General features: G+C 41.2%; 1 protein-coding gene across 1 annotated transcript; it reads left to right on the top strand.

The window, feature by feature from the left end:
• Positions 1 to 792: 792 nt before the first annotated feature.
• On the top strand, positions 793 to 11,002 carry LOC139416883 (Krueppel-like factor 15). Its single transcript, XM_071166043.1, has 2 exons — positions 793 to 2,029; positions 10,211 to 11,002. Exons 1-2 carry the CDS (start codon positions 849 to 851, stop codon positions 10,377 to 10,379), a joined length of 1,350 nt encoding a protein of 449 aa, XP_071022144.1. The 5' UTR covers positions 793 to 848; the 3' UTR covers positions 10,380 to 11,002.
• The last annotated feature ends 8,820 nt before the right edge of the window (positions 11,003 to 19,822 follow it).

The raw sequence follows: 19,822 nt of genomic DNA, 5'->3' as shown, positions 1-19,822 counted from the left end.
CTCTCTCTCTCTCTCTCTCTTACTCTTTCTCACTCTCTCTCTCCCCTCTCTCTTACTCTCTCTCTCACTCTCTCTCTCTCTCTTACTCTCTCTCCCTTTTTATCTCTCTTACTCTCTCTCTCTCACACACTCTCGCTCTCTTACCCTCTCTCTCTCTTACTCTCTCTCTCTTACTATCTCTCTCTCTCTTACTCTCTCTCTCTCTTACTCTCTCTCTCTTTCTCTCTCTTACTCTCTCTCTCTTTCTCTCTCTTACTCTCTCTCTTTCTCTCTCTTTCTCTCTCTTACTCTCTCTCTCTCTTTCTCTCTCTTACTCTCCCTCTCTTACTCTCACTCCCTCTCTTACTCTCTTACTCTCTCAATTCAATTCAAGGGGCTTTATTGGCATGGGAAACATATATTAACATTGCCAAAGCAAGTGAGGTAGATAATATACAAAAGTGAAATAAACAATAAAAATGAACAGTAGACATTCACAGAAGTTTACACTCACAGAAGTTACAAAATAATAAAGACATTACAAATGTCATATTATGTATATATGTATATATACAGTGTTGTAACAATGTACAAATGTGCAATGTACATCTCTCTCTCTCTCTCATTTCTCTCTCTCACTCTATCTCTCTTATTCTCTCTCTTACTCTCTCTCCCTCTCTTATTCTCTTTCCCTCTCATACTCTCTTTCATTATTTTCTCTATTGCCATGCCATTTTGCAAACATGATGGTCATCTATTTCTGTTTTCTAGGGAGAAGAGGAGAAACTGAGTCATACACTCATAACTTCTAGCAATCAAGTGGAGCTAGCAGAGCTGTGACTGGCTCAGGTGACTGGCTCAGGTCAGGAATGGTGGATAACTTGTCGGTAGGAGAGGAGACCTTCCTGTATTACGCCAGCTTTCCTGCAGAACATCACGAATCGGACATGGTGATAGACACAGGTGTCTACCAGGCGGTGCCCTCCCCGTTCTCAGAGGACGACCTGAGTGACTCGTCCAGCCCTTGCTCCTGCTCCAGCCCTGAGTCCCAGGTGCTGGGTTCCAGCTACGGCAGCAGCAGCTCCAGTGGAGAGAGCCAGGATGGTCTCCTCGACTTCCTGCTCTCCCAGGCCACCCTTGGAAGTGGAGTTACTCCCACTCTATCTCCCTCAGTACCACCCATCCTCCCCAGGGGTCTAGCATGGGAGTCGAAGACGGACCGCCTGTTTCAGCCAACCAAAGAGGAGTGCTTTGAGTTCCCTGTGTTCCCAGTGGACCTGGAGGATCAGGTGGGGCTGCTGTTTCAGCCCACCCTGGAGGAGATAGAGGAGTTCCTGGAGGAGAATATGGAGGTGGTAACGTTGAAGAAGGAGGCTAGTGAGGGAGGGATGTTGGATGTAGACTGTCAGGTGACAGAGTTAGAACCTGGGCTAGAGCAGTCAGTACCTGTTGCCAGGGCTACTGTCCCCACCACAGTGACCAAATACACAGCAACATCCACAATAACACATTCCAACGGTTGTAGTGGGATTAAACAGGAGGAACCTGCTGAAACACCAGCCTCAGGGGAGGGGTCTGGCTTGACGCCTGTCATCTTGCAGATTCAACCAATCCAGATTAAGCAAGAGCCCAGCCCAGGTGTGATACCAACACCAGTACCACCGCAGTCCACCCTGCCCTCCTCAGACATAAAAATCGCCCAGCTCCTGGTTAACATCCAGGGCCAGACGTTTGCCCTGGTTCCCCAGCTGGTGTCTCCAGCTAATCTCAATGGTACGTCTTCCAAATTTGTGCGCATCGCGCCCGTACCCATCGCCGCCAAGCCCCTGGGTCTCAGGGAGGGTGGCCTTGCAGGTGGCCAGGCTGCAGGGATCCTGGTGGGAGGACAGAAGTTCCAGAAGAGCTCGGTTACGGACCTTGTAAAACTGCATAAGTGCACTTTCCCTGGCTGTGCCAAGATGTACACCAAGAGCAGCCACCTGAAGGCCCACCTGAGGAGGCACACGGGGGAAAAGCCCTTCGCCTGCACCTGGCCTGGCTGTGGATGGAGGTGAGTAGGTTCAAGACATTGTGTAGGTCGTGTTAGAGCCAGACTTCACGGGTGGAGCTCATAGGTCTACTAAATGTGTGGTTATTCATGTGACTACATACACGGCAGTGACAGTCAGTGAGTGCAACAGGGGATGTTTAGCTGTGATGGTCCAACAATGTATGACAATTTAGCGATACCAGTCCATGTTTTAGTTGGAGAAGCCACAGAGTATACAACTATCTCTGTTGACTGTGGTTGGATTATCTGAGATGCGTTGATTCCTTCCAGAGGTTAACAGGGTTATCAACTTCCTTCGCTGGCTGATATTATCACAGAGAGATACGAAGCCATTCAAAGCCAATCCCACCAGCTGCTCTGCAAAACACAGATATTAATTTTATGAGAAAAATATAATTAATTTTCCAAGTTGTGCGTCAGCTCAATTAGACGTGATGGAGAACTAAAATGATTTGTGTCCCTCATAATGAATGCTCTCCTCCCCTCTCATGCTCTATCGTTGGCTCCATATCTCTGTGTTTTCTTCTATAGCAGAGTTTGAGATTAGATAAGGCCTTTGAAGTGTGGGCAGACTTTGCCCCCTCTAGCTGCCTCTCTGTTTGCTCTCCATCTGCACTCAGTTACACTCTTGCAGAATCAAGTTCAAAGTTTTGGTAGCAGCACTAACTTTATGGCATAATGAATGACTTTACCGCATACTAATTTGATTATTATCCATGATATATTAGTGTGCCAAAGCAGTTTGTTTCTCTGTTTCCACTTACTCAGCAAGCATAAAGCATAGATTTGTCCCATATTATTAATTTCCCCATCTCCCTGACCTCTCCATCCAATGTGGTTGCACAACTAAACATAAAAAGCTCAGTGTGCCCGTGGGAACAGCTGGTGAGAAGGTCTCGAGTCCGATAAGATTGGCAGTGCTCAGCAGTCCTGTGGTCTTATCACAGTGACCTGGGTTAGCCCCAATACATGACTGCCCTGGGCATGTGGTATCCCCCCTCGCCATCCCACAGGGCACAGTGTGGCCTTCAGAAATTGCTCTCTGTCTGAGGGACCCTCACTCCTCCTCCCTCCTCTGCCTCCACCTCCTCCTCTCATCCTTGTCAGGAAATGGAAGTGAGCTTGGGAAATATGCACCTCCAGCCATCTGTCATTTGAGTGCCTTGTGTTGTAACAAAATAAAGTGTTTTTGACATTCCTCTGATTCTCATCATGCCCATAAAAACCAAATGACACATTTACTGTACAGCTGGCATTCCTCTGGCATCTCCATTCTCCTCACACACGTAATGCATACCTACATGTACACAATACATACACAATGCATACCCACATCACATGCATGCATACAGGCAAGTGTAGGTAGACACAAACAGATTCAAACTGGGTAAGGAGTTAAATGTGAACATGGATATTTGGTTTCTAGTGGACTGTAGATTTGAACACAAGCAGTTTATTGTGAAAACACCATGATGTTCTGAAATAATGGTATGTCTTGTTTTTAAACAAGATATAATGATATTCCTTAGTGTCAATTCTTCTAACTGGGAACTTCAAGTGCTTTATGATTGCTGCTTACTGTATTCTGTAATAGTAGCTTCATGAATGTCCAAAGAGCTGGATCGTTGTGTGGAATTGGAAGCTCTTATGCAGTAACACTGTCGCTACCTGTTGACTGACATTAGTTACAGTAACACTGTCGCTACCTGTTGACTGACATTAGTTACAGTAACACTGTCCTTCCCTATTGACTGACATTAGTTACAGTAACACTGTCCTTCCCTATTGACTGACATTAGTTACAGTAACACTGTCCTCCCTATTGACTGACATTAGTTACAGTAACACTGTCCTCCCTATTGACTGGCATTAGTTACAGTAACACTGTCCTCCCTATTGACTGACATTAGTTACAGTAACACTGTCCTTCCTATTGACTGGCATTAGTTACAGTAACACTGTCCTCCCTATTGACTGACATTAGTTACAGTAACACTGTCCTCCCTATTGACTGACATTAGTTACAGTAACACTGTCCTCCCTATTGACTGACATTAGTTACAGTAACACTGTCGCTACCTGTTGACTGACATTAGCTACAGTAACACTGTCGCTACCTGTTGACTGACATTAGTTACAGTAACACTGTCCTTCCCTATTGACTGGCATTAGTTACAGTAACACTGTCGCTACCTGTTGACTGACTTTAGTTACAGTAACACTGTCCTTCCCTATTGACTGACATTAGTTACAGTAACACTGTCCTCCTATTGACTGACATTAGTTACAGTAACACTGTCGCTACCTGTTGACTGACATTAGTTACAGTAACAATGTCCTCCCTATTGACTGACATTAGTTACAGTAACACTGTCCTCCCTATTGACTGACATTAGTTACAGTAACACTGTCCTTCCCTATTGACTGACATTAGTTACAGTAACACTGTCCTTCCCTATTGACTGACATTAGTTACAGTAACACTGTCCTCCCTATTGACTGACATTAGTTACAGTAACACTGTCCTTCCCTATTGACTGACATTAGTTACAGTAACACTGTCCTTCCCTATTGACTGACATTAGTTACAGTAACACTGTCCTCCCTATTGACTGACATTAGTTACAGTAACACTGTCGCTACATGTTGACTGACATTAGTTACAGTAACACTGTCCTTCCCTATTGACTGACATTAGTTACAGTAACACTGTCGCTACCTGTTGACTGACATTAGTTACAGTAACACTGTCCTCCCTATTGACTGACATTAGTTACAGTAACACTGTCCTTCCCTATTGACTGACATTAGTTACAGTAACACTGTCGCTACATGTTGACTGACATTAGTTACAGTAACACTGTCCTCCCTATTGACTGACATTAGTTACAGTAACACTGTCGCTACCTGTTGACTGACATTAGTTACAGTAACACTGTCCTCCCTATTGACTGACATTAGTTACAGTAACACTGTCGCTACCTGTTGACTGACATTAGTTACAGTAACACTGTCCTCCCTATTGACTGACATTAGTTACAGTAACACTGTCCTTCCCTATTGACTGACATTAGTTACAGTAACACTGTCGCTACCTGTTGACTGACATTAGTTACAGTAACACTGTCGCTACCTATTGACTGACATTAGTTACAGTAACACTGTCGCTACCTGTTGACTGACATTAGTTACAGTAACACTGTCCTTCCCTATTGACTGACATTAGTTACAGTAACACTGTCCTCCCTATTGACTGGCATTAGTTACAGTAAAACTGTCCTCCCTATTGACTGACATTAGTTACAGTAACACTGTCGCTACCTGTTGACTGACATTAGTTACAGTAACAATGTCCTCCCTATTGACTGACATTAGTTACAGTAACACTGTCCTCCCTATTGACTGACATTAGTTACAGTAACACTGTCGCTACCTGTTGACTGACATTAGTTACAGTAACAATGTCCTCCCTATTGACTGACATTAGTTACAGTAACACTGTCCTTCCCTATTGACTGACATTAGTTACAGTAACACTGTCGCTACCTGTTGACTGACATTAGTTACAGTAACACTGTCCTTCCCTATTGACTGACATTAGTTACAGTAACACTGTCCTTCCCTATTGACTGACATTAGTTACAGTAACACTGTCCTTCCCTATTGACTGACATTAGTTACAGTAACACTGTCCTTCCCTATTGACTGACATTAGTTACAGTAACACTGTCGCTACCTGTTGACTGACATTAGTTACAGTAACACTGTCGCTCCCTGTTGACTGACATTAGTTACAGTAACACTGTCCTTCCCTATTGACTGGCATTAGTTACAATAACACTGTCGCTACCTGTTGACTGACATTAGTTACAGTAACACTGTCCTTCCCTATTGACTGACATTAGTTACAGTAACACTGTCCTTCCTATTGACTGACATTAGTTACAGTAACACTGTCCTCCCTATTGACTGACATTAGTTACAATAACACTGTCCTCCCTATTGACTGACATTAGTTACAATAACACTGTCCTCCCTATTGACTGACATTAGTTACAATAACACTGTCCTCCTATTGACTGACATTAGTTACAATAACACTGTCCTCCCTATTGACTGACATTAGTTACAATAACACTGTCCTCCCTATTGACTGACATTAGTTACAGTAACACTGTCCTCCCTATTGACTGGCATTAGTTACAATAACACTGTCCTCCCTATTGACTGACATTAGTTACAATAACACTGTCCTCCCTATTGACTAACATTAGTTACAATAACACTGTCCTCCCTATTGACTGACATTAGTTACAGTAACACTGTCCTCCCTATTGACTGACATTAGTTACAGTAACACTGTCGCTACCTGTTGACTGACATTAGTTACAGTAACACTGTCCTCCCTATTGACTGGCATTAGTTACAGTAACACTGTCCTCCCTATTGACTGACATTAGTTACAATAACACTGTCCTCCCTATTGACTGACATTAGTTACAATAACACTGTCCTCCCTATTGACTGACATTAGTTACAGTAACACTGTCCTCCCTATTGACTGACATTAGTTACAGTAACACTGTCGCTACCTGTTGACTGACATTAGTTACAGTAACACTGTCCTCCCTATTGACTGGCATTAGTTACTGTAACACTGTCCTCCCTATTGACTGACATTAGTTACAATAACACTGTACTTACTCCCTATTGATTGACATTAGTTACAGTAACACTGTCCTTCCCTGTCACTCAGCACATATCAAAACTGCAGGCTAACGTTAAATCTAGACTTGGTTTCCTCTATCGTAATCGCTCCTCTTTCACCCCAGCTGCCAAACTAACCCTTATTCAGATGACCATCCTACCCATTCTAGAATATGGAGACATCATTTATAGATCAGCAGCTAAGGGTGGGTGCTCTCGAGCGGCTAGATGTTCTTAAACATTCGGCCATCAGATTTGCCTCCAATGGCCCTTATAGGACACATCACTGCACTCTATACTCCTCTGTAAACTGGTCGTCTCTGTTTACCATCGCAAGACCCACTGGTTGATGCTTATTTATAAAACCCTCTTAGGCCTCACTCCCCCCTATCTGAGATATCTACTGTAGCCCTCATCCTCCACACACAACACCCGTTCTGCCAGTCACATTCTGTTAAAGGTCCCCAATGCACACACGTCCCTGGGTCGCTCCTCTTTTCAGTTCGCTGCAGCTAGCGACTGGAACGAGCTGCAACAAACACTCAAACTGAACAGTTTTATCTCCTCATTCAAAGACTCAATCATGGACACTCTTACTGACAGTTGTGGCTGCTTTGTGTGATGTATTGTTCTCTCTACCTTCTTGCTCTTTGCTGTTGTCTGTGTCTAATAATGTTTGTACCATGTTTTGTGCTGCTACCATCTTGTGCTGCTACCATGTTGTTATGTTGTGTTGCTACCATGCTGTGTTGTCATGTGTTGATGCCTTGCTATGTTATTGTCTTAGGTCTCTCTTCATGTAGTGTTGTGTTGTCTCTCTTGTTGTGATGTGTGTTTTGTCCTATATTTATATTGTATTTATTTATTTATTTATTTATTTAAATCCCAGGCCACGGTCACCGCAGGAGGCCTTTTGGTAGGCCGTCATTGTAAATAAGAATTTGTTCTAAACTGACTTGCCTACTTAAATAAAGGTTCAATTCATTAATTTAAAAAATATATTTTGACTTACATGAGTTACAATAACACTGTCCTTTCCTGTTGACTTACATCTATCTGTAAGTGATCATTCATTAGTGTTGTTGTACATTATGTTTACAGGAAAGAGTTTAGGATACATTTAGTTCTTGTAATTCATTACAGTAAGTCCCACCGCCCCTTCTTTTGGTCCTTGCCAGCGTCTTGTCAGTGATTACCGTATGCTTCAGGGCTGAGTTCAGGAACAAGCTTGAACAGAGCCAGAGTGTAGCCTAACTAAGCTGTGGAGGCTGTAGCTGGGGCATCAAGGCTCCCCTCCACACACCTGGGCATCCCACCCTGCCCAACAATGGCTCCACAAACAGCCTTACCCAGGCTCTCATAAGCCTAACCTCCGTCATCCCCTAACAGCTGCGTATAACACAGTGCCATATAACAGACATATAACAAGTCCTAACAGTTTCATATAACAGCCATATAACATAGCCTAACAGTTTCATATAACAGCCATATAACAAAGCCTAACAGTTTCATATAACAGCCATATAACAAGGCCTAACAGTTTCATATAACAGCCATATAACAAGGCCTAACAGTTTCATATAACAGCCATATAACAAGGCCTAACAGTTTCATATAACAGCCATATAACAAGGCCTAACAGTTTCATATAACAGACATATAACATTGTCTAACAATTTTATACAGGGAAATACTTCATATCAACTTCCAGGGAGAGATAGTAGTAGTGTGTCAGGATGTTAACATAGCAGAGACAATTAGTTCAGTTAATCTTGTCCCACATGTATTGCTTATTGGCTTAGACAAGGATAGGGTGAGGCTGTTTCAGTCAGAGATGAACTGTAGCCATCTTGTCTCAACATGAAGGAGTTATATCACAGTTTCAGCTTGGGGGTATAGCGAGTGCTGACACATCATGTATAGTACGGCACAGCTTTGGTTTCAGAAGTGGTGGTGGTGGGGGGGGGGGATTAAAAAAATATAAATATATAATGTTTTTATCCAGTTGGATAAAAACTCCAAACAGCCTTCCCGACCGCTTGGAGACATCCCTATGGTCCTAAAGCTTACCGTTGCCTCGTTTTGTATCTCATTTCAATTATAAAACATTCCAATGATCACATTCTAATGATAAATGCAATTTCAGAATGTAGGGGGGACATGCCCCCTCTGTCCCTAGTGAAAATTGCACCCCTGGAATGGAAGTAGCATAGTATGTAACACAGATTGAATAGAGTCCTACATGTCTTGCAAATATCTTTTCTTTCTTATTTTTGGGGGGGGGTTTTCTCTTATAAAAACGTTTAAGATACGATTTGAGAATCTTAAAAGAGGTTTTGTTATGTAAAGTATTTTTACGCTTTGTGGTTTGAATGAATTGTTGTTGATGTACCTGCCTATCATTAACGCATCAACATTCCTTCTGCTGTATATAGAAATTATCTTCTCATCACCGCGGGAGTTTTTACTATGTACTTCTTCAAACCAAAAAATTACCATTTATACTCAAACGGTCATGTTGAACTACTGATAATTTCGCTACACCCAAATAACATCTGCTTATGACGTGTATGTGACCAATAAAATGGGATTTGCTGTGATTTTGAGTCATGCCATTCTAAGATACTGGCAACATGTTATAGCACACCATCATCTTGGGGCTGTAATGAGTGCTGTGTAGTACTGATGTAGAATACTATGTAATATTACAATAGAGGTAGATGAGGTTTCCTAACGTCTGAGTAACATCCCCAGAACCAGTTCGTTTTAAATACAGTGGTTCACTTCTGGCCATACAGGAAAACCCTCTGTTCATAATGAGGCCTAGTAATACTTAACCATTTCACTACCATGTTATGCATGTGTAGCACCTGTTGTCCCATGGGTGTACTGCATGTGTGTACTGCATGTGTGTACTGCATGTGTGTACTGCATGTGTAGCACCTGTTGTCCCATGTGTGTACTGCATGTGTGTACTGCATGTGTAGCACCTGTTGTCCCATGGGTGTACTGCATGTGTGTACTGCATGTGCGTACTGCATGTGTGTACTGCATGTGCGAGTGCATGATGAAAGGCCATGTTACCATGCAGGGATTCTATCCATTCATCTCAATAGCACAGTTGCTTCATGATTCATGATGAGTGTGTATGGAATGAATGTTTCAAGATTACTTTACATGACTTTAATCAATGTGTTACCATTGATTAACATCTCAGTAATGAGTTAACCCTTCAGTTGTGACTGGACACCTTACCAACAGAAAGCTACCCAGGAATCAGAGTGAAGACCAGAAATAGATATGTTGGACATTACTGTGCACATGTGTTAAAATCAAATATGGGTAGAGATATAATATGGATAGAGTGTACTGGTGTAGTCAGACAGAGAGAGGGGACATTTTACCTCAGGGTGCTATGGGAAACCGTGGCTCTGATATAGGTTGTCTGATGTGCTCTGGGTCTGTCTGTCTCAGGTTTTCGAGGTCAGACGAACTCTCCAGACACCGGCGCTCTCACTCTGGAGTGAAGCCTTATCAGTGTCCCATCTGCGAGAAGAAATTTGCCCGCAGCGATCATCTGTCCAAACACATCAAAGTCCACCGCTTTCCAAGAAACAGCAGGACAGTGCGATCCGCAAACTGAGCACATTGACCTCCAGGTCCTGCTAGGCTGAGGCCACGCCACAGGATACATGGAGAGACAGAGAGAGAATGTTTGTGAGCGAGAGAGTGAATGAATGTGGGAGATTGCTAACAGCAGAGGGGACAGTGGGACAGACAGAATGAATGTGGGAGATTGTTAATAGCAGAGGGGACAGTGGGACGGACAGAATGAATGTGGGAGATTGCTAATAGCAGAGGGGACAGTGGGACAGACAGAATGAATGTGGGAGATTGCTAACAGCAGAGGGGACAGTGGGGTGGACAGAATGAATGTGGGAGATTGCTAATAGCAGAGGGGACAGTGGGACAGACAGAATGAATGTGGGAGATTGCTAATAGCAGAGGGGACAGTGGGACAGGCAGAATGAATGTGGGAGATTGCTAATAGCAGAGGGGACAGTGGGACGGACAGAATTAACTTTCAAACAACAGTTAAGGGAGAGAGTGTTTGAATGTTTGGTTTGTTTATGTGTGTGTGTGTGTGTGTGTGTGTGTGTGTGTGTGTGTGTGTGTGTGTGTGTGTGTGTGTGTGTGTGTGTGTGTGACGCACGTTGGTGGTACTGTGATAATTTATTGAGTAATGCAGAGACTCAAAAGAGAAAACATTTTGAAAAAACAAGAACTGTTACATAACATGACATCTTCACTGGTGCATGATGGGAAGTTCAGTGCTTTAGCGGGATTTACACTTAAAGCAATGTTCCCGCGTTCACGGATACTGCATTCACAGTAAACGCTGCATATGCCGGCTCAATCGGAAATGACTTTTAAATTGCAATGTCGCTATTGCGCTGAACCTCCGCAGCACAGATTGAATCGAGTCCTGAGTTTCTTGTAAATAGCTTTTCTTAATTTTTGTAGGGTTTTTTTCCCCCATAAAAATGTTTAAGATACGATTTGAGAATCTTAAAAGAGGTTTTGTTATGTAAAGTATTTTTACACTTTGTGGTTTGAATGAATTGTTGTTGATGTACCTGCCTATCATTAACGCATCAACATTCCTTCTGCTGCATATAGAAATGATCTTCTCATCACCGAGGGAGTTTTTACTATGTACTTCTTCAAACCAAAAAATTACAGTTAGTATTCAAACGTTCATGTTGAACTACTGATCATGATCAGAATCATGCCATTATAAGCTACCGGCAACATGTGGAGGCTGTCTCCTATTTTCACTACAGGAGCAATATGACGACTCGTGCCTGGTAAAGGCTGGATCAGTGAACAGCCAACTGCAATACAACGAGGTGCAGCAAAAAATATTTGGTGTGTTGTTTATATGTGAACCGACTGGCTTTCTGATCACTATTGAAGACGTTGAAGAACTTTTCCTTTTGTATATTTGTATACATTAGCTGGAGGAGCTGTTATTGTCATTTTCTTTCATTTTGTGTTATTTCATTGGCGCTTAAAGCTGGCCTTCTCCGGGGCCAATATGTCAACTGAGTAGGCCTACGTAGTATCTGTTTGAATATAATGATAACACTTAACCCGTTGGTGATTGTATTAAATCTTCATAGCACATAAGCATTGAATGCCTAGCCTGCCATGTTGTATACAGCGTGTGGATGTCAGTGACAGTCAATCAATGTACAGTTTCAAACAGTGCTGGTAGGAGCTACAGTATGAAGGACTCAAACCATACACTTCAATGTCAGTCTAATCAATGCTTTCAGTAAAATAGTTGAACTATATTTTTTAGGGATTCTTGAAAAACTGCAGCTACAGTAGCTTGAGGTAAGTCTCCTCGATATCAACACAATCGTCTGCCTCGTGTCATCAATGCATGTTGCTGAAGCACCCTACCGTGTTTCAGAAGTGACCTCTGTTTCAAACCGGAACAACCCCCAAAAGCCATTTTTAGCAGACACACAGCAGTGCCAACCTAGCCACGCTTCCTGGGCTATTACATTTAATCTGGAGGAGCTGGAATTGCATGGTGCTATATTGGGGCGGCAGGGTGGCCTAGTGGTTAGAGTGTTGGACTAGTAACCGGAAGGTTGCAAGATCAAATCCCTGAGCTGACAAGGTAAAAATCTGTTGTTCTGCCCCTGAACAACCCACTGTTTCTAGGCCGTTGTTGAAAATAAGAATTGGTTCTTAACTGACTTGCCTAGTTAAATAAAAGTAAATGTAGTTACCTCCTCTGGAACATGTGAAGAAGTAAATGGTGGTAGAAATCTTAGCCTCCATACACATGTTCTACAGTCACCTTCCTGATCTACAGATGACATCACAGGAAGACACACGATTGGTTTAGTGAAATACAGTACTCCAAAACTGTAAGGTTTAGGAATGTTTTTATTTCTATAATGCTTTCTTTTCCCTGTACGAAACTGCGCTGTCTATGATGGCCATGTCCTTTCTGAACCTGAGGGGTCTAGAGAGGGCAGTAAAACGTATACTGTAGCAATGCATTCCTTCAATCCCATTTTAAATGTTTTTAAAAACAGGTTATTTTAACCCGTGAATGTATGTAAATACTGCAACTACACCTAAAAGGAACGGAAATATTATTGTAATTATTTCTGTGATTGCATACAATTCTAGTGCATGTGTATATAATGTCAATTCATTATATGTTGTTATAAATATTATATACTATTATAAATATTATATATTTTTCTTTGTTCTACATACGATGCATTTACAAATTAAACAAATCCAAAAGATGGAGTGATTATGGTTGGGGTCTTCTTTGCCTATCACATTTGGTCAAGTTAGGGCTTTGTTGTCCAGACAATCAGTGGCCATTCATACAAGATCCATTGTTGTCATTTCATCTCTGCATGACCGCCTGCTCTCTTTCACTGTCACTGCTACCCTTTAGCATTCATCATGTTACACCACTACCAACAGGGGACAAACAGTCAAACAACACAATATGCTCCTATTGCATTATGGCCATGCGTGTCTCCAGTGGACCATTTGGTTACTCAAACAAGAGTATGTTTTTCCAGTTTGTTTGATTTCCCTGCTCATGAGTTGGTTGGAAAACATTTTTTAAAACGAGACATGAAAAACTTTACTAAGTTGGAAAACTTGCAGAATGCCAGGGTAAGATGTATACCATATGGTTAGCACTCATAGGGCACTCCCTTGTTTTCTCCTCTCGTGCTGTCTCCTTGTCTCTATGTACGTTAAACTACTTCTTTAATGGGAGCAGCATTGGTCTCACTGCAGCCACGTTTGGCTGGACAGGTCTCACTGCAGCCACGTTTGGCTGGACAGGTCTCACTGCAGCCACGTTTGGCTGGACAGGTCTCACTGCAGCCACGTTTGGCTGGACAGGTCTCACTGCAGCCACGTTTGGCTGGACAGGTCTCACTGCAGCCACGTTTGGCTGGACAGGTCTCACTGCAGCCACGTTTGGCTGGACGGGTCTCACTGCAGCCACATTTGGCTGGACGGGTCTCACTGCAGCCACGTTTGGCTGGACAGGTCTCAATGCAGCCACGTTTGGCTGGACGGGTCTCACTGCAGCCACGTTTGGCTGGACGGGTCTCACTGCAGCCACGTTTGGCTGGACGGGTCTCACTGCAGCCACGTTTGGCTGGACGGGTCTCACTGCAGCCACGTTTGGCTGGACGGGTCTCACTGCAGCCACGTTTGGCTGGACAGGTCTCACTGATGACACGTTTGGCTGGATGGAAGCCAAACAGTCATGCTGTAAAAGCAGAGAGCGCAGACCTGGATACAGGATGTTATATAGAACAGACCTGACTACATGATGTTATATATATATATCAGACCTGACTACATGATGTTATATAGAACAGACCTGACTACATGATGTTATATAGAACAGACCTGACTACATGATGTTATATAGAACAGACCTGACTACATGATGTTATATATATATCAGACCTGACTACATGATGTTATATATATCAGACCTGACTACATGATGTTATATATATATATCAGACCTGACTACATGATGTTATATAGAACAGACCTGACTACATGATGTTATATAGAACAGACCTGACTACATGATGTTATATAGAACAGACCTGACTATATGATGTTATATAGAACAGACCTGACTACATGATGTTATATATCAGACCTGACTACATTATGTTATATATCAGATCTGACTACATGATGTTATATATCAGACCTGACTACATTATGTTATATATCAGATCTGACTACATGATGTTATATATCAGACCTGACTAGATGATGTTATATAGAACAGACCTGAATACATGATGTTATAGAGAATCAAATCAAATCAAATCAAATGTATTTATATAGCCCTTCGTACATCAGCTGATATCTCAAAGTGCTGTACAGAAAACCAGCCTAAAACCCCAAACAGCAAGCAATGCAGGTGTAGAAGGACGGTGGCTAGGAAAAACTCCCTAGAAAGGCCAAAACCTAGGAAGAAACCTAGAGAGGAACCAGGCTATGTGGGGTGGCCAGTCCTCTTCTGGCTGTGCCGGGTGGAGATTATAACAGAACATGGCCAAGATGTTCAAATGTTCATAAATGACCAGCATGGTCGAATAATAATAAGGCAGAACAGTTGAAACTGGAGCAGCAGCACGGTCAGGTGGACTGGGGACAGCAAGGAGTCATCATGTCAGGTATTCCTGGGGCATGGTCCTAGGGCTCAGGTCCTCCGAGAGAGAGAAAGAAAGAGAGAATTAGAGAGAGCATATGTGGGATGGCCAGTCCTCTTCTGGCTGTGCCGGGTGGAGATTATAACAGAACATGGCCAAGATGTTCAAATGTTCATAAATGACCAGCATGGTCGAATAATAATAAGGCAGAACAGTTGAAACTGGAGCAGCAGCACGGCCAGGTGGACTGGGGACAGCAAGGAGTCATCATGTCAGGTAGTCCTGAGGCATGGTCCTAGGGCTCAGGTCCTCCGACAGAGAGAAAGAAAGAGAGAAAGAGAGAATTAGAGAGAGCACACTTAAATTCACACAGGACACCGAATAGGACAGGAGAAGTACTCCAGATATAACAAACTGACCCTAGCCCCCCGACACATAAACTACTGCAGCATAAATACTGGAGGCTGAGACAAGAGGGGTCAGGAGACACTGTGGCCCCATCCGAGGACATATAGAACAGACCTAACTACATGATGTTATATATATATATCAGACCTGACTACATGATGTTATATAGAACAGACCTGACTACATGATGTTATATATAACAGACCTGACTACATGATGTTATATAGATCAGACCTGACTACATGATGTTATATAGAACAGACCTGACTACATGATGTTATATATATCAGACCTGACTACATGATGTCATATAGAACAGACCTGACTACATGATGTTATATATATATATCAGACCTGACTACATGATGTTATATATAACAGAACAGACCTGACTACATTATGTTATATAGAACAGACCTGACTACATGATGTTATATATAACAGACCTGACTACATGATGTTATATAGAACAGACTTGACTACATGATGTTATATATATCAGACCTGACTACATGATGTTATATATAACAGAACAGACCTGACTACATTATGTTATATAGAACAGACCTGACTACATGATGTTATATATAACAGACCTGACTACAAGATGTTATATAGAACAGAACAGACCTGACTACATGATGTTATATATATATCAGACCTGACTACATGTGGTTATATATAGAACAGACCTGACTACATGATGTTATATATATATCAGACCTGACTACATGATGTTATATATATATCAGAACTGACTACATGATGTTATATATATATCAGACCTGACTACATGATGTTATATAGAACAGACCTGACTACATGATGTTATATAGAACAGACCTGACTACATGATGTTATATATATATCAGACCTGACTACATGATGTTATATAGAACAGACCTGACTACATGATGTTATATATATCAGACCTGACTACATGATGTTATATAGAACAGACCTGACTACATGATGTTATATATCAGACCTGACTACATGATGTTATATATATATATCAGACCTGACTACATGATGTTATATAGAACAGACCGGACTACATGATGTTATATAGAACAGACCTGACTACATGATGTTATATATCAGACCTGACTACATGATGTTATATATATATATCAGACCTGACTATATGATGTTATATAGAACAGACCTGACTACATGATGTTATATATCAGACCTGACTACATGATGTTATATATATATATCAGACCTGACTACATGATGTTATATAGAACAGACCTGACTACATGATGTTATATAGAACAGACCTGACTACATGATGTTATATATCAGACCTGACTACATTATGTTATATATATATATCAGACCTGACTACATGATGTTATATAGAACAGACCTGACTACATGATGTTATATAGAACAGACCTGACTACATGATGTTATATATATCAGACCTGACTACATGATGTTATATAGAACAGAGCTGACTACATGATGTTATATAGAACAGACCTGACTACATGATGTTATATATATCAGACCTGACTACATGATGTTATATAGAACAGAGCTGACTACATGATGTTATATATAACAGACCTGACTACATGATGTTATATATATCAGACCTGACTACATTATGTTATATAGATCAGACCTGACTACATGATGTTATATAGAACAGACCTGACTACATGATGTTATATATAACAGACCTGACTACATGATGTTATATAGAACAGACCTGACTACATGATGTTATATAGAACACACCTGACTACATGATGTTATATATATCAGACCTGACTACATGATGTTATATATAACAGACCTGACTACATGATGTTATATATATCAGACCTGACTACATGATGTTATATATATATATATATATCAGACCTGACTACATTATGTTATATAGAACAGACCTGACTACATGATGTTATATAGAACAGACCTGACTACATGATGTTATATATATCAGACCTGACTACATGATGTTATATAGAACAGACCTGACTACATGATGTCAAATAGAACAGACCTGACTACATGATGTTATATATATATCAGACCTGACTACATGATCTTATAAAGAACCAACCTGACTACATGATGTTATATAGAACAGACCTGACTACATGATGTTATATAGAACAGACCTGACTACATGATGTTATATATATTAGACCTGACAACATGATGTTATATATATATCAGACCTGACTACATGATGTTATATATATATATCAGACCTGACTACATGATGTTATATATAACTGACCTGACTACATGATGTTATATAGAACAGACCTGACTACATTATGTTATATAGAACAGAACAGACCTGACTACATGATGTTAATAGAACAGACCTGACTACATGATGTTATATAGAACAGAACAGACCTGACTACATGATGTTATATATATATATAACAGACCTGACTACATGATGTTATATATATCAGACCTAACTACATGATGTTATATAGGACAGACCTGACTACATGATGTTATATAGAACAGACCTGACTACATGATGTTATATATATCAGACCTGACTACATGATGTTATATATATATAACAGACCTGACTACATGATGTTAATAGAACAGATCTGACTACATAATGTCATATAGAACAGACCTGACTCCATGATGTTATATGGAACAGACCTGACTACATGATGTTATATATAACTGACCTGACTACATGATGTTATATAGAACAGACTTGACTACATGATGTTATATATAACAGACCTGACTACATGATGTTATATATATCAGACCTGACTACATGATGTTAATAGAACAGACCTGACTACATGATGTTATATAGAAGAGAACAGACCTGACTACATGATGTTATATAGGACAGACCTGACTACATGATGTTATATATAACAGACCTGACTACATGATGTTATATACATATATATATCAGACCTGACTACATGATGTTATATAGAACAGACCTGACTACATGATGTTATATATATCAGACCTGACTACATGATGTTATATAGAACAGACCTGACTACATGATGTTATATATATATAACAGACCTGACTACATGATGTTATATATATCAGACCTGACTACATGATGTTATATAGAACAGACCTGACTACATGATGTTATATAGAACAGACCTGACTACATGATGTTATATATATATAACAGACCTGACTACATGATGTTATATATATCAGACCTGACTACATGATGTTATATATAACAGACCTGACTACATGATGTTAATAGAACAGACCTGACTACATGATGTTATATATATATCAGACCTGACTACATTATGTTATATAGAACAGACCTGACTACATGATGTTATATATATCAGACCTGACTACATGATGTTAATAGAACAGACCTGACTACATTATGTTATATAGAACAGAACAGACCTAACTACATGATGTTAATAGAACAGACCTGACTACATGATGTTATATAGAACAGACCTGACTACATGATGTTATATATATCAGACCTGACTACATGATGTTATATATAACAGACCCGACTACATGATGTTATATATATCAGACCTGACTACATGAAGTTATTTATATATAACAGACCTGACTACATGATGTTAATAGAACAGACCTGACTACATTATGTCATATAGAACAGACCTGACTACATGATGTTATATATATCAGACCTGACTACATGATGTCATATAGAACAGACCTGACTACATGATGTTATATATATCAGACCTGACTACATGATGTCATATAGAACAGACTTGACTACATGATGTTATATATATCAGACCTGACTACATGATGTTATATTGAACAGACCTGACTACATGATGTTGTAATATTAGTAATTTATTCATCTTATGTAGAGCTTTTCATCTCAAAGCTCTTCAAATCATGAAAAAAAGCTTGGCTGGACGGGTCTCACTGCTGCCACGCTTGGCTGGACGGGTCTCACTGCTGCCACGCTTGGCTGGACGGGTCTCACTGCTGCCACGCTTGGCTGGACGGGTCTCACTGCTGCCACGCTTGGCTGGACGGGTCTCACTGCTGCCACACTTGGCTGGACGGGTCTCACTGCTGCCACACTTGGCTGGACGGGTCTCACTGCTGCCACGCTTGGCTGGACGGGTCTCACTGCTGCCACGCTTGGCTGGACGGGTCTCACTGCTGCCACACTTGGCTGGACGGGTCTCAATGCAGCCACATGTTATATAGAACGGAAGGTGGAGGAGTGCAAGGTCTCTAACATCCACCAGCTCCGTGATGTCGTCATGGAGGAGGACTCCAGTGGCAACCTGTGAAGCTCTGGTGAACTACATGCCAAAGAGGGTTAATGCTGGAAAATGATGGTGGCCACACAAAATATTGACACTTTGGGCCCAATTAGGACATTTTCACTTAGGGGTGTACTCACTTTTGTGATATACTGTGTGTGATAATG

This window comes from Oncorhynchus clarkii, chromosome 9 (genome assembly GCF_045791955.1).
Source record: "Oncorhynchus clarkii lewisi isolate Uvic-CL-2024 chromosome 9, UVic_Ocla_1.0, whole genome shotgun sequence".
In the NCBI taxonomy this organism is placed as follows: Eukaryota; Metazoa; Chordata; class Actinopteri; order Salmoniformes; family Salmonidae; genus Oncorhynchus; species Oncorhynchus clarkii.
The sequence above is the reverse complement of the archived record's forward strand: the minus strand, read 5'-3'. Positions and strand labels throughout refer to the sequence as shown.